Genomic DNA, 14961 nt, shown 5'->3' with positions numbered 1-14961 from the left:
ACTCATTCCTGACAAAATCTTCTACCTGTATAAGTCAGATATGCCTTAAGAATGGAGTTCTACTGCCATATATGGAGAAGTGCCATTCAGAACATTCTTCCTTGCCTTGATAAAGTAGAAAATTGATTTTGCAATCTAGTGGTGGGATGATCACTTCTCTTCCCTACAATTCTTTTCTCAAAAAAGAGACCAATGGTCTTCTTCTAGTTTTCATGGTAGATGAGATACGCAATCTCTAGTTCCCCCTGTAAAAATCACAAGAACTCATCTAACTCCAACCACTGTAAAGAACTTTCCTTTCCCTTTTTATGAACCGAAAACCAAATGGAACTTCCATAAGTAAAATTTCTTTCTTGAACTTCCCACCTATAGAAAACGTCACCACAGGTTAACTTTGTAACTGGCTACAACATGTTCGTTTACAAATGCAATGTTAACAAATACTTGTTGTCCTCTTAAATAACCAAATTCTGTCCATGCCAACCATCGTTTCCAATCCTCTGATGGTGTTCTTCATTGTTCAACATATAACTCTCGAGTGACCTCTGGGTTTTGATAATGGTGACTCTTAATATTTATTGAAAAAGATCATATTAAAATAAGTTTCTTTCTAAACCCAAATGTCTAGAATTGATGCTTATCCTCAGTTTTATAGAATAAGTAGAATGGGTGGCCTGATAGAATGTTAGTCTGCTGCTAGTTATATACTGCAATCAATAGCTGATACCTATTTATACACCTGGATGAAGTGTTTTATTTACAACACTTAGTATTTCTTAATAGTCACCCATCTAGGTACTAACCAGCCTCAAAGTTGCTTAATTTTGATGATTTCATGAAAGCTTATCCCTATTTACTTGCTTCTCATGAAGGCAGATTTAGATAGGGTTAATTTTTAATGTGGAAAAAATCTAACTCCTTCAAAAGGGGCACTGAATTGTGACAAAAATTAAAATTGTCTCAATCTAGGAGGATTTTTCCTTCATTGATACAACAGATAAAGCGCATTTTTAGAACAGATACTACACTTTAAATGATTTATTTGCAATAATGTAAAATTACAACTTAACAAATTAGGCACAAGGTTATCAAATGTCTGGGAAGTGAAGCTATCAGTAGTCATCGTCTCTTTACTCTTAACTAGAATAATTCCGTCGCAATACATTTACTTTGATCTTAACCAAAAGGTAATCAGATCTGCTGAGAACTGGTGTGCCAATATTTTTTAAATATAAACTTGTATACATAGATTTACTCTCTTCCAATAAACTATCTACATTGCTGTTTGATAACTAAAGTTTCTTCTCGTTTTACAGAATCGCCATGTAAACTTGTTGATGGCTTGGCTGATGATTCTCTTATAAATTACCTCAACATAAAGGTTTCCAGTAACGTAGAAGATACAAATGCCATCCGACCAGGTGGAAAGGGATGGAAACCTGAACCTGGAGATAAAAAACGAACTGCCATCTTTTCTGTTGGGGATGCCTTCATCTATGGAGGATCAATTCATCTTCTTCGATCAAAATATGTAAAGAAATTCGATATCATTCTCTCGGATGGCCAGGTTTGTTACAAATATCGATTTTTAAATGATTTCTATTCTCTTGATTAAAATAGAAAAAATGAAATTCCTAATTGGATGTTAGTTTATTTCATTGACTGAGAGAATGTATGTTCCATATATATATATATATATATATATATATATATATATATATATATAAAATAAAAATAATCAAGGAAGGTTAATTAATAGTGTAATTAAAATAAAATAGTTTGGGGAATAGTTAATGCATATTCTTATGTCATAGAGCAAGGACGTACCATACATGTTAGTAAAATGTTTTTGTCAATAGTAAAATAAGTTAGACTGATACAAAGCAGAAATTGAATATGGTATCAGGATTGCTTTGCTGTTGTTTTATATTTGGAGAAAGGTTGTTGGGGAATTATGATAAAATAATTGTTTTGTTTTAAATCCCCAAAACAATTTTCATGGCAAACAACTAATGATCCCTACAAAAGCATTAATACTATAGTACTTGTAAACTAGTAGACACTGTATATGCTCTCCGCTTATCTCAGCATTTGTTTCCAGTTGTCCTGTACATACACTTCACTCGCTTGTATTTAACAATGTCTACTCAAAAGAGGTGTGGTTCGGGATGGCACACCACCTGCCACATAAATTTCATGTGCAGGCATCCCTACGTGGGTATCCATAGTCTGTCAAAGACTGAAGGAGCCTAAAAAAAAAAGTAAAGCCAAAATTCTTTGTGAAGACCAGTGTTAAATTTTGGAAGTAAACTACTATAACAACTCCAAAAATTTGACTGACTTACAAAATAGGAAGATTTTTCAATGAGGGGAATTAAGATTTTTTTAAATAACATCTTGAACAGCTTTATAGTTTAAATACTTTCAAGACAAATGTTTAAACACTGTAATTTCACATACCTAGCTCTTAGCAGCAGCCAAATAGTGTAACAGTGAAAAGCGCTGACTGTTGCCTAGGTAGCCAAGTTTCAATATATATATATATATATATATATTAATTTATTATTTAAGTTTTGGCTTAGATTGTCTGATGAGATTGGCAGGATAATTTTATTGTCCTGTCCAATGAAGCAACTTGTAATGATTTAAGCAAAATTCCCGAGGTTGAAACAAAAACATATTTATCTCTACTAATGTATTGAGCACTTTTCCCTGTTTTTACCAAATATACCTCCATATATATATGCATATATTAGTGATGGGACGATTCCAAAATTTTTCCCGACTTCAATCCAATTACCGCTTCTGTTCTAAATTTTCGATTTCGATTCCATTTCTGATTCCAATTCCGATTTTTTTGATATGTATAAATATTTAATTAGATATTTATTGTTTTTTTTTTTTTTTTTTTTTTTGTAAATTTTCAAATTATTACATTATACACCCAGATAATTTCCGGGTATATTTTTTCTCAAATGTTTTCCTTGTAATGTATTGCAAATTGAAAGACAACAAAAGGTTTATTTTGATTTTAAACAAAGCCAAATTGTATCAGATCGTCTTTAGTGTACAACATGCTACTTGAAAGTTTTCATAAACAGTTGAAAATAGTCGACGATTTGTAGATAAAATGAGAAAACAATGTAAGAACAAAATATTAACAACGCTTCCCCTCTGATTGTTATGAACGAATTTCTAAATAATAATGTTACTATTTAGAAAACCATTTTTAACATGGAGAGGGCGTTGGACTTCGTTAACTATTTTGTTGGACTTCGTTAACTATTTGTGTTTAAATTTTATTTTAATTATATAAATTTGGTGGGTTATTAAATTAATTTGCTTTGCTGTAAAATAAAAACAAAAACGAGATGCAAATAATAATAACTAGCGGGACCTGTGGAAATTCTACAGGGGACTCATTCATATGTAATATATTGATGTTGGTATTCATGGCACAAATAGAGATGCTCTGATATTATTGTAACTCTTGTTAAAACTGCAAAAGTAGCCAGGTCGTAAAGTATGCTTAAATATGATATTTTAATTCTTGCAGATTTCGTATATATCATTATAGAGTTAATGTTCTATCGATTTTTATATATTATAAAGTTGCAATTTCAAAAATAAAAAAATATATCCATATGACTTGGGTGCATCAGCTGGAATTCCTTCAGCTATAATCGAATCTGAAACCAAAATGTATGAAGAATTCTTTATAAAATTATTTATAAAAATAAGTGGATCACTGGAGTTCCATCAGCTATAATCGAAATTGAAACCAAAACTTTTGAAGAATTCTTGGTAAAATTATTTATTATAAGAAATGGGAATCCATAACAATTAAACAACAGTCACTCGGATGTAATCGTAGCACACAAAATAAATAACACACATGCTATTGTATTAATATATAGTATTGTTAAGTCATAAAAACCATGCCCATTTCCTTTTACTAACCCTAAGTACAGGTGGCAATATGGGAAATATAGCAATTACATGTGATTTTATGATTTTGCTGATCTGCCTTAGAATTAGTGGTAAAAATTATTTAACTGCTTAAAGTTATAATGTACCGAAATGGGATCAGTTACATTATATTTATATGCACAACTGAACCCCCATTCTAAATTCTAAAATAACATTTCAGTGTGCTCACACATAATCGCCTAAAAAAGTAGAATCTCATATGTTCTGGGTATTTTAAATGTAAATGAAAGTTTTTTTTTTAGTTAAAAACTTCTCAATGTTTGTTCTCCAAAAGTTTTGATAAACTTGTGAGATTTTCACTTGTGCCAAAACAAAATAAAATATAAGGAAACATGAAATATTTCAAAGAATCTGGTGATCAGACAAAACCAGTGCCAGAAAAAATATTCCCAGCATGTTAAATCTTTGACATTAAAGTGTGAAGTCTCAAATAGACACCATATGGCCATTTATCAAATAGGTGCGAAAAGCTTTTTAAAATCATGTTGTGTTTTTCTTTTGATTTAGTCCATTAAAACCATCCATAATAATGGCCCAGAGGATGTTGTAAAGATTCCATTTGGTCATAAAGCCAACACTGTAAAACTTCATTTCTATCCCATCAAACCCGACTGTCAGTTGATTGTCAGTGTGTCTATTATGGGATGCTTTGTACCAGGTGAGAATGCTATACAATCATACTATCTATTGTTATTATATACTTTATCAGGATATTAAATATTGGTTTGTTCAAAAAGTTTGTTTTTAATGTCATCTTTTCAGCTTACTAAAGATTGTTCTATATTTCTATTCTTCAAATCCTGTACTTAGTGTAACAAGTATGTTGACGTAAGTGTGTAATAAACTTCTAAGCAGGGGAGTTCTTACATTTTTGTATGTGTTTCAATCCTTGAAATGGAAGATCAAGCAGAGTACGACATACATCTGATGATTTTTTTACTACAGAAAAGGGAGAAAATCTACAGAAATCTGCATAAAGATATGCCATGTAAATGCGAAGATTGTTGTTACAGAATGTACGTGCTTGATTCCAAAAAGGAAATTTTTCCATGAGAGATGCTCCTCACTCTGATCGGTCAAAAATGATCGACAATGACCAAATGAAAACTGTTGAAGCATGGAAAATGAATTGCATAAATTGATTATACTTTTAAATTTGATGTTTCTCCTTCTTAAAAAAAAACTCAAACTTTATGACTACAAAAATGTATTCATATTATTTTAATTTTTCACACTACTGTTCTCATTTTCATACAACATTTCGGTTGATATAACCTCTGACCTTCTTCAGGTGTATCTTGTCGAACTCTGGAATCTTTCTGTCAAACCTGGGAATCTGGGTGGAATATCGAACAGAACTCTTTATTTAATCCACTGTGGTAGCATGCTTTCATTGCGTAATTCGTAATTGTATTCTTTGTATCATCCATACTGAGTATTGAACCTTCAATCTCTAGAAGAGTTTCACTTAGAACTAAATTTCTCCCTTAGAACTGAATTTTTCACTTAAAAATGAATTTTTGCTAGTATTTTATTTGTTAAGTCATTTAAGATTTCTAATCGATTATGAATGACGGAAGAAGAGCATACTACTCTTATTGATTAAAAAAAGGGTTTCATTCGAAATTTTGTCCAGATTTTCGGAGTTCCAGAGAAAATTCCTGAGTTCAACAAGAGACACCTGAAGATGGTCAAAAGTTACATCAACTGAAATGTTGTGTGAATTAAACTTAAAATAAGAATAATAGTCCGAATAATCCAAACAATATCAATCCTTTCTTGAAAAATTTAGAAACCCAATCCAATATTGTCATAGAGCTCTCTATACAATTCAAGTCATTAGTTTTCCAACGAGCCTTTATTGAATGATGATTAATAGTCACTGAGATTTCGAACTTATAAAATTGCCAAAAAAGGTGGTATGGATATATCTATACTCGTAGCCCAATTGAATATTGAAATGCTTATATCTGAAAATACATGAAAATTTGCAGGCTTTTTGCAAATTATAATCCTATCCTATTGATAAAATTGGTTAAAAAAAACATATTTTTAAACCAATAAAATATGCCCAAATTTTCCTACATTTGTATATATAGTATCCTGTCAAGCAGCTTCAGTTTTGATGCTTCGGTTGTCTTCCCTTTGGTCTTGCCAGGCCACTAATATATATATTTATAAAGTATAAAGGTTAAAATTGTCTGTGTATCCTATTTCCATGATTCCCCTATCCCATACAGCTCTAAAATCCATGCATTGAGGAACAGTTGAGAGACTCACAAGAAATGGATACTTCAACAAGTGTATATTTAAACAAGTAGAATCTATTTTTAGTCTATATTGTGCTGGTGAAGATGAAATTGCATATATAAATGTAACTATTCCCCATTTTTGTTTCTTCCATGAAAAAATAAGCAGGATGATTCTGTGGAACTTTCAGGAAGGCTCACTTCTCATATTCTCCTTTTTTTCTCTATTGTAAAACTACTTTTCAGCTAAATACTTTTAAATTAAAATAAGTGTTTTAGTTTACGTATCTACTGTAACAATCTATATATTTTAAGAATAAATTCTCTCTTTTTTATAGTAAAAATAATTGCCAATTAGATATCCTTTAAATAAATAAAACGAAGTTATCGAAAACGACTAAATTCTGTTTATGATGGTTTATTTAATTAAAAACACAATTCATTTTAAAATCACATCTTTGGTGATCTATCAGTTTCATGTTTTAAAATAGGTGTGCAGAGTATTAATGTTGAGGTCTTCCTAACAACTAGAACTATTTGATTTGTCCGTTTTTTAGAGTTTTGTTTGATTGGAATGTTCATAAATGTTAACATTTTTTTGTATGTAATTCGTGTCTTCATGTTTTGGAAGTGTTTGCTAATGCTTGTGTATTAATGTTGACTTACCTTTTTATTCATAATGGACTATTCTAATCATTATAACTCCCCCTCCCTCCAATTTTTATACTCTTGTGAGGAATTATCGTGATGCAATTCTACAGACCGACTTACTTAACAGTCAGAAAATATCTACAACTTTTCTTTGTATTCACTTTTTTGTACAATATATTCTTTTCTACCTAAACCCGTTGTTCGAGTCTTTCTTTATGACCCTTTCTTAGAACCGCAACACTTTGTGTGTTAATTTATGAATCTACAGTTAGTTGAAAATTATATAAATTATTCATATATTTAATGCAAAATAATTCCTTATTTAATTTTATTTCCTTTACTCAAGCATTTCTCATTTTACATTTTCGATTGATTCCAACAGGTGCCAAGAAAGAAATCATTTGTAAGTAATTCATGTTTCTATCATATTCAAGTCAGTTCAGACAATGATCAGATTTGATAAATATTTGGTGCTAGTAGCATCAATATATTTTGTAAGAGAATAGTTATTTGTCGAGTTGCAAATGTAGATGTTGGCAGGCAGAATGTTAGTTGTACATGCAGCAAGCTTTCAAAACAAGTCAGAAAAATAACAAGAATTTGGCAATAATGTTTAGTAATGTTATTCAAAGTATCATCCTTAGTGGTTCTAAAAATATAATCTTTATATCATGCAGTTAACAAGAAGTATCATCCTTAGTGATTCTTTATATTATGCGGTTAACAAGAAGGTTCTTGCGGAATTTAAAATTTTGATTTCAAATTATGTATCTTCAAATACGTTTTCGTTATGATACCCTTACTTTATATATCACTTTAAAAAACGCTTTTCACTCTATCTAGTTGATTAAATTACAATTGTTTTAAAACAATTATCTCTTCTTTTCAGAATGTAGAATATAAGATGGAAAAAAAAATTCTCACAATTTTATAATTTCAATTCAAGTTAGACCGAAAATCTGCTGAAACAGTTCATGATATCAATGAAGCATTTGGCCCAGGAACCACTACTGAACGCACAGCACAATGTTGGTTGAAGAAATTTTGTGGCTACGACAAGAGTCTTGAAGATGATGAGCATAGTGGTCGGCCATCGGATGTTGACAACAATCAATTAAGAGCCTTAGTCAAAGCCAATCCATACACAACTTTTCAAGAACTTGCTTCTGAATTAGACGTAACGTATACGAAGATTTCCAACCACTTGAGAGAGATTGGAAAGACAAAAAACTTGATAAATGGGTGCCTCACAAATTGACTGACAACCAAAAGAAACGCTGTTATGAAGTGTCATTTTCCCTTTTTTAATGAAACAAGAAAGACCCATTTCTTGACAGGATTGTGACTTGTGATGAAAATGGGTTCTTTATGACAATGGGCGATGCTCAGCTCAGTAGTTAGATGGCGACGAAGCTCCACGACACTTCCCAAAGTCAGAGTTGCACCGAAAGAAGGTCATGCTGACTGTTTGATGGTCTGTGCCTGATCTCATTCATTACGCTGAGAAGTACTGTCATCAAAGGGATGAAATGCATCAGAAACTTTAACAACAAACACTCAGCATTAGTCAACAGAAAAGACTCAATTCTTGTGCATGAAAATGCCTAACCGCACTTTGTTAAACCAACCCTGCAGAATTTGAACGAAATGGGATACGAAACTATGCCTCATCCGCCATACTCTCCAGACCTCTCACCTACCGACTTTTTTTCAAGCATCTCAACAATTTTTTGCATAAGAAATGCTTAAAAAATCTATGCGATATCAAAAATTCCTTCAGTGACTTCATCAGCACTGGAACGCAAGATTTTTATCTTCCTGGCATAAATATACTAGTTTTGCGTTGGCAAAAGTGTGTTGATTCTAATGGTCCTTATTTCGATCAATAAATTTTTTTTTGAACTGAAATATGTTCATCTAAATTTAAAAGAAAAAAAAACCGCAAGAACTTTCTTGTCAATCTGATAATAAAATTATGAGATAACTAATTGCACATGAAATATTTTTACTAATTATCAAATATTTATTTAAAAATATTTTTACTAATTATCAAATATTTATTTAAAAAATATTTTTACTAATTATCAAATATTTATTTAAAAAATATTTTTACTAATTATCAAATATTTATTTTAAAAAATATTTTTACTAATTATCAAATATTTATTTTAAAAATATTTTTACTAATTATCAAATATTTATTTAAAAAATATTTTTACTAATTATCAAATATTTATTTAAAAATATTTTTACTAATTATCAAATATTTATTTAAAAAATATTTTTACTAATTATCAAATATTTATTTAAAAAATATTTTTACTAATTATCAAATATTTATTTTAAAAAATATTTTTACTAATTATCAAATATTTATTTTAAAATATTTTTACTAATTATCAAATATTTATTTTAAAAATATTTTTACTAATTATCAAATATTTATTTTAAAAATATTTTTACTAATTATCAAATATTTATTTTTAAAAATATTTTTTACTAATTATCAAATATTTATTTAAAAAAAAAAATCTAAAACCTAACAGCATGAATTAAAACTAAATTTTTAAAGTTCTATCTAAAATAAAATTAATTATGATATTAAATCCATTAGAATGCATTTTGGTTTCTTTGTAAACAAGTCATGTTAATCTTTTGTTAATAATAAAAAAGAGAAGTAATTATTTTCTGTACCTTTGAAATTTGAAAAATTTTGAAACATATTTTGTGTATTAATTGTAAGGGCAAGTAAATCCTGTTGTATTTTTAAAGTAAATCCTGTTGTATTCTTCTTTTCTGATTATCTTTTTTATTCATGTGTAAAAATAATTAAGAAAACAATAAATTGAATTATAAACATTTTGTTATTAATTTTCCTTGGGATCCTTATGCAACTATTTTCTATTTTTTGTATTTGTTGGTATATTAGCTGAAAAATTAAATACATCGACCATAGTTAAATGTAATCTGAACTCTCCTTATTGGTAAAAAATATATTGGTAAAAAAATATATTGGTAAAAAATTTATTGGTAAAAAAATATATTGGTAAAAAAAAATTATTGGTAAAAAATTTATTGGTACTTGGAATGTAGCTGTTATGTCATCCATCTATATATGCTCTGTTGTTAAATTTAACATACATCGAGCTTCATAAATAAAACGATTGGTATAAATAAAAGGGTGAAATATAATTGAAAAACCATATTTTTTTCATTTTTTCCCAAAAACATATATATACATACATACATATATATATAACCACTGGACCATGGATCGGTGCTCATAAACGTTTCAGCAAAAGTCTATTAAATAAATATTCGCCCATCACTTTTACAGTGCTTGAGCTGCTTGTTTACAAACAAACAGACAGCGAACCTCACTTTATAGCCAAATAAGCAGCGGGTGAGATACATTTGTGACAGTGCTCAACCGAAATATTTATGAGAAAAATATGATTTTTCAATTATATTTCACCCTTATTTGGGTATATATATATATATATATATATATATATATATATATATATATATATATATATTTCAATTATATTTCACCCTTATTTGGGTATATATATATATATACCCAAATAATTTGGGTATATATATATATATATATATATATATATATATATTTGGGTATATATATATGCATATATATATATATATATATATATATATATATATACCCAAATAAGGGTGAAATATTTGCTGATGAGGAAACTTTGTTTGTTAAAAACACTATATGTAAAAATTATTGTCCGTAACTTGATGTCTACCACAATAAAAACACTGTTTTCCGAAACGATCGTACAAATTATTGATTTTGTTGTTGTTCCTTCTTATGAAACGGATTTTTAATTTAATTATAATTTGATTTTTAAATTATCAATCACATTACTAAATATTAAATTAGCTCTAGGATATTTACCTATCGAGCTTATTATATATCTAAATTACAACGAGCACTTTTTCTTTCCCTGTATTTTAATTAAACTAGTAATTTTACTATTACATTAAAATACACTCTGCTCTTTAGACTATTGTTCTAATCTCCTTTAAATTTATATATATATATATATATATACATATATATATATATATATGTTGTGTCTGCACAAATAATTAACAAGAACACGGAAAGTAAAGGTATACAATAATATATTAGACAGAAAAGTTATATACATATTTACATGTGTTCAGATATAGTTCAGTTGGAGATATTCCGGCAGGTGGCGTGTTGCATGTCTTACTGGAGGCAACATAGGTGTCTTGCCTATTTGGCGGTCTTTGTAGAACTCCCCCGGTATTGGTGATTGATACCTTTATATATCTCACTCACCCTCACTCATGTTAATTAGTGGGCGTCTCCACAACACCCCCTCCCAAGATTTGAAGTCGTGTAGGTTTCAATATCTTTTTCTCTTGGAGTTCATTATAATTGCTCCTGTAAACTTTCTTTTCCTTCCCGATCTTCTTGGTTCGGGCATGGTTTGTGCTGGTTCGATATCAAACGCTTCATATAGTATATCAATTGGATCTTCCTTTTCATCAGGTTTGTCATGTTCGTTGTCTTTTATATGACGTTTTCTCAATTGATTTTGATGTCTTTTGTATATCCCTTTTGCACCTTTTATCATGCAGACCAAGTCGCCGATACGTTTATCTTCCATACCAAACTCCCAATATGAAATATTATTTTTCATACATTTAAAATATATACGATCACCAGGTTTAAACCTTTTACGTGATGTGTGCGTAGTTTGATGAACGATTGCTTGCTTTGGTATTAATTAATCAAATGCTGATTTTATTTTTCTAGCAAACATTAATTCTACTGGCGATAATTTCGATGGTGTATTTGGGTTCTTAGTTATCCTGTATATTTGCAGGAATTGTTGTAATGCTTTATCCGTTGGGGTCTCTATTGATTTTCTAAGTGCACGTTTTATCGTGTCTACAAACCTTTCTGCTAATCCATTTGATCCAGGATGGAACGGTGGTGTAGTTATATGTTTTACCTGAAAAGTGTCACAAAAGTCCTTGAAATCACTTGACGTAAATTGTGTTCCATTATCTGTGACTATAATGTCTGGCACACCAAAACGTGCAAATATTTAATGCAGAAAACTTATTGTGTTATTTGTCATCGGGTTCTTGAAACGCTTTACTTCAGGCAATCTGGAAAAACTATCTACTACGATTAGGTAGTATTGTCCTTCAGTCGGTCCAACAAAGTCTATACGAATGTGTGACCATGGATGGTCAGTTTTTTTCCAAGGTTTATGGACTATCAGTGGTGCCGTTGCGGCTAACGCACAACCTTTACACTTGTTTACTGTTAGTGCAATATCCACATCCATGTTACACCAGTAAACATAACTCCACATAAGTACCTTCATCCTATTTATACTCGGGTGTCCTGTATGAAAATCACGTAAGATCTTTTTCTTTTTCGGGATAACTACTCTTTCACTATATAATAAAACATCATTGCATACGGAAAATATGCTTTGCGTTTTTCCATCATTTTCCCTTATCTTTTTCTTTATGTCTGTGATGACATCGTCATTTTCAGCCTCCCTTTTTATATCGGTTAACGTGACTGGTAATTCTTTTATTATATTTGCCACCATGTTTTTTTCCTCATAATTGGAACGTATAGCTGCAATTACTGACTCTTCAAGGGTTTCCTCCATTTTCGGTATAAGCCTTGACAGGCCATCCGCATGACCTATTTTTTCGAACCCAGATGTTATTTAGCAAGATTGTACCCCAACGGAGTAGGCGATTTGCCGTATATACTGGCAAGCCCTTTTTTGAGCTGAAGATTGTCACTAGGGGCTTGTAATCTGTTTCTAGTATAAAGTGTCTCCCGTACAGGTAACGGTGGAATTTTGTCACCGCGAAAATAATGCTTAACCCCTCTTTTTCTATTTGAGAGTAAGCCTTTTCTGCCGGAAGTAGTGTCCTTGAGGCGTGAGCTATAGGTTTCTTCGATCCATCTGGCAGGATATGCTGTATACATGCGCCTATACCATACGAGCTCGCATCGCTCGCAACACTTATTTCTAATTTTGGGTCGTAATAGGTTAAAATAGATCGGACGTCAGCGTCTTTTTAATTTTCTCAAATGCGTCTTGACATTCTTTTGTCCATATCCATGGTGTTTCTTTCTCGTTAAGCAGAGCTCTTAGGTCTTGCATTCCTTTGATAAATACTTGGTAGTAGTTTGCGAGACCTAAGAAACTCTGTAGAGTTGTCACGTTATGTGGCGCCGGCATGTTTTTAATTGCTGTCGATCTTTCCGGGTCTGGGCATCGATCGTCTTTATTATTTGCCCTAAATATTTTATTTCTTCTTAACAAAATTCACATTTGTTTTCTTTCACCTTGAATCCATATTCATTTATTCTTGTGAATACTTCTTTTAGAAGCACAATCTATTCCATTCAGCATTGTATCCATTGCTTGTTGGAAAATCGCCGGCGCAACTTTGATCCCGAGGGGTAGACAGTTGTATTTGAACAACCCTTTGTGCGTGTTAATATCTTTGAGCATTCTTCTTCCATCGGAATTTGTAAATAGGCGTCGAACAAATCTATTTTTGAAAAATTTTTGCCACCATTTAGTCTGCCAAATATCTCCTCAGGGCTTGGTAAAGGGTAGTGGTGGTATTTTAATTCATCGTTTAGGCCCGTAGAAAAGTCTGCACAGACTCAAATTTGTTCTGACTTTTTTTTACGTACACCGTAGGGGCTACCCAGATGCTAGTTTCGATTTTCGATAAGATGCCTGTTTTTTCGAGTCTATCTAGCTTGCTATTTATTTTGTCTAAACCGGTGAACGGTACATTCCATTTTTTTCTTAAACACTGGTGTTGCATCCTTTTTTTAGCTCGAATGAAGCCTTAAATTTATTGCATCTTCCTAGTCCAGTAGTAAATATTTCTGGCAATTTCTTTTTTCAATCCAGTCAATTCCCAATAAATTCTCACTTTCTTTAATTACGAAGATTTTCAATTTCTTCATCGTGCCATTTAAATTAATGGGCAGGATGACCTCTCCTTCGAATTTTATTTCGTCTCCTGTCACTGTTCGTACACCTTTATTTGACTTTTGAAGAATCAGTTTACCCAGCTTTTTCCAAGTGTTGACGTTTATTAACAACAAATCAGATCCAGAGTCAAGCTGAAATTTCACTTGTTTGTCAAAAATATTTACTGATACATATTTTCGTAAATTATTTTTTTCCCTTTGTCGTTTGTTCTCATTTGATTTACTCTATTTTTTGTTCTGCAGCAAACACTCGTATGTCCAACTTTATCTCAATTGTAGCACCTGATATTTTTGTAAGGACAATCCTTTTCCAAATGTTTTTCACCACATTTTCTGCAATTATTACCTGATACCGTCTTTTTATAATTCCTTTGATTATTATCGTAATTTCGTTTTCTGTAGTTATTATATTGACTATTATCATAATTTCGTTTTCTGTAGTTATTATAATAATAGTATTTATAATTTGAGTATTTATAATTTGAGTATTTTTTTGAATTTTGACTAGTCTCAAAATTTCTTTGTCTTGAGTTTCTGAAAGGTTTTTTAATCTTCCTAATCTATGCTACTCCTGCTTCTTCTATATCTCTGTAATCTTTTTTTAGTGATATTGCCCTTTGGCAACCTTCTGCTAATTTCTGCAATGTCAGGCTTTGTTCTGTCTCTAATTTTGAGAGAATGCATCTTTGGATCTCTGAATTTTTTGTGGATACTAGACCCTGTGCAAAGATTAAGCATTTGAAATCGTCCACCGTGAGTTCCGATAATTTGAAGTTATCGCAGTTTTTATTTACTACTAACGCGTATGTCAGGTAGTCCTGCTCATCAGTTTTCTTAAGATTCATACATGACCATCTCTTGTGGAAAAGAAACATGTTCAGTCTGAGTAACTCCTTAAACAGCTTTATGGTGTCAGCGAAATCTAACTGATTCATTCTCCTTGGCAATATGAAATCAACAAATTTGCAATGTTCACTGGTACCAAGCTTTCGAAGTAATAAACTTGCTTTCTTTCTA

General features: G+C 30.8%; 1 protein-coding gene across 1 annotated transcript in view; it reads left to right on the top strand.

Annotated features, from left to right (window-relative positions):
* The window catches only part of LOC145292232 (uncharacterized), a 351246-nt gene that overhangs the window by 262119 nt on the left and 74166 nt on the right, over window positions 1-14961 (top strand). The window contains exons 97-99 of the mRNA XM_080138555.1: window positions 1317-1567; window positions 4498-4648; window positions 7273-7293. Of these exons, the coding sequence (XP_079994681.1) occupies window positions 1317-1567; window positions 4498-4648; window positions 7273-7293 (423 nt within the window). The remainder of the gene's footprint in view (window positions 1-1316; window positions 1568-4497; window positions 4649-7272; window positions 7294-14961) is intronic.

This window comes from Euprymna scolopes, chromosome 13 (assembly GCF_053919585.1).
Source record: "Euprymna scolopes isolate OS-2025 chromosome 13, ASM5391958v1, whole genome shotgun sequence".
NCBI classification, from domain to species: Eukaryota; Metazoa; Mollusca; class Cephalopoda; order Sepiida; family Sepiolidae; genus Euprymna; species Euprymna scolopes.
This window is presented reverse-complemented; position numbering and strand designations above follow the sequence as displayed.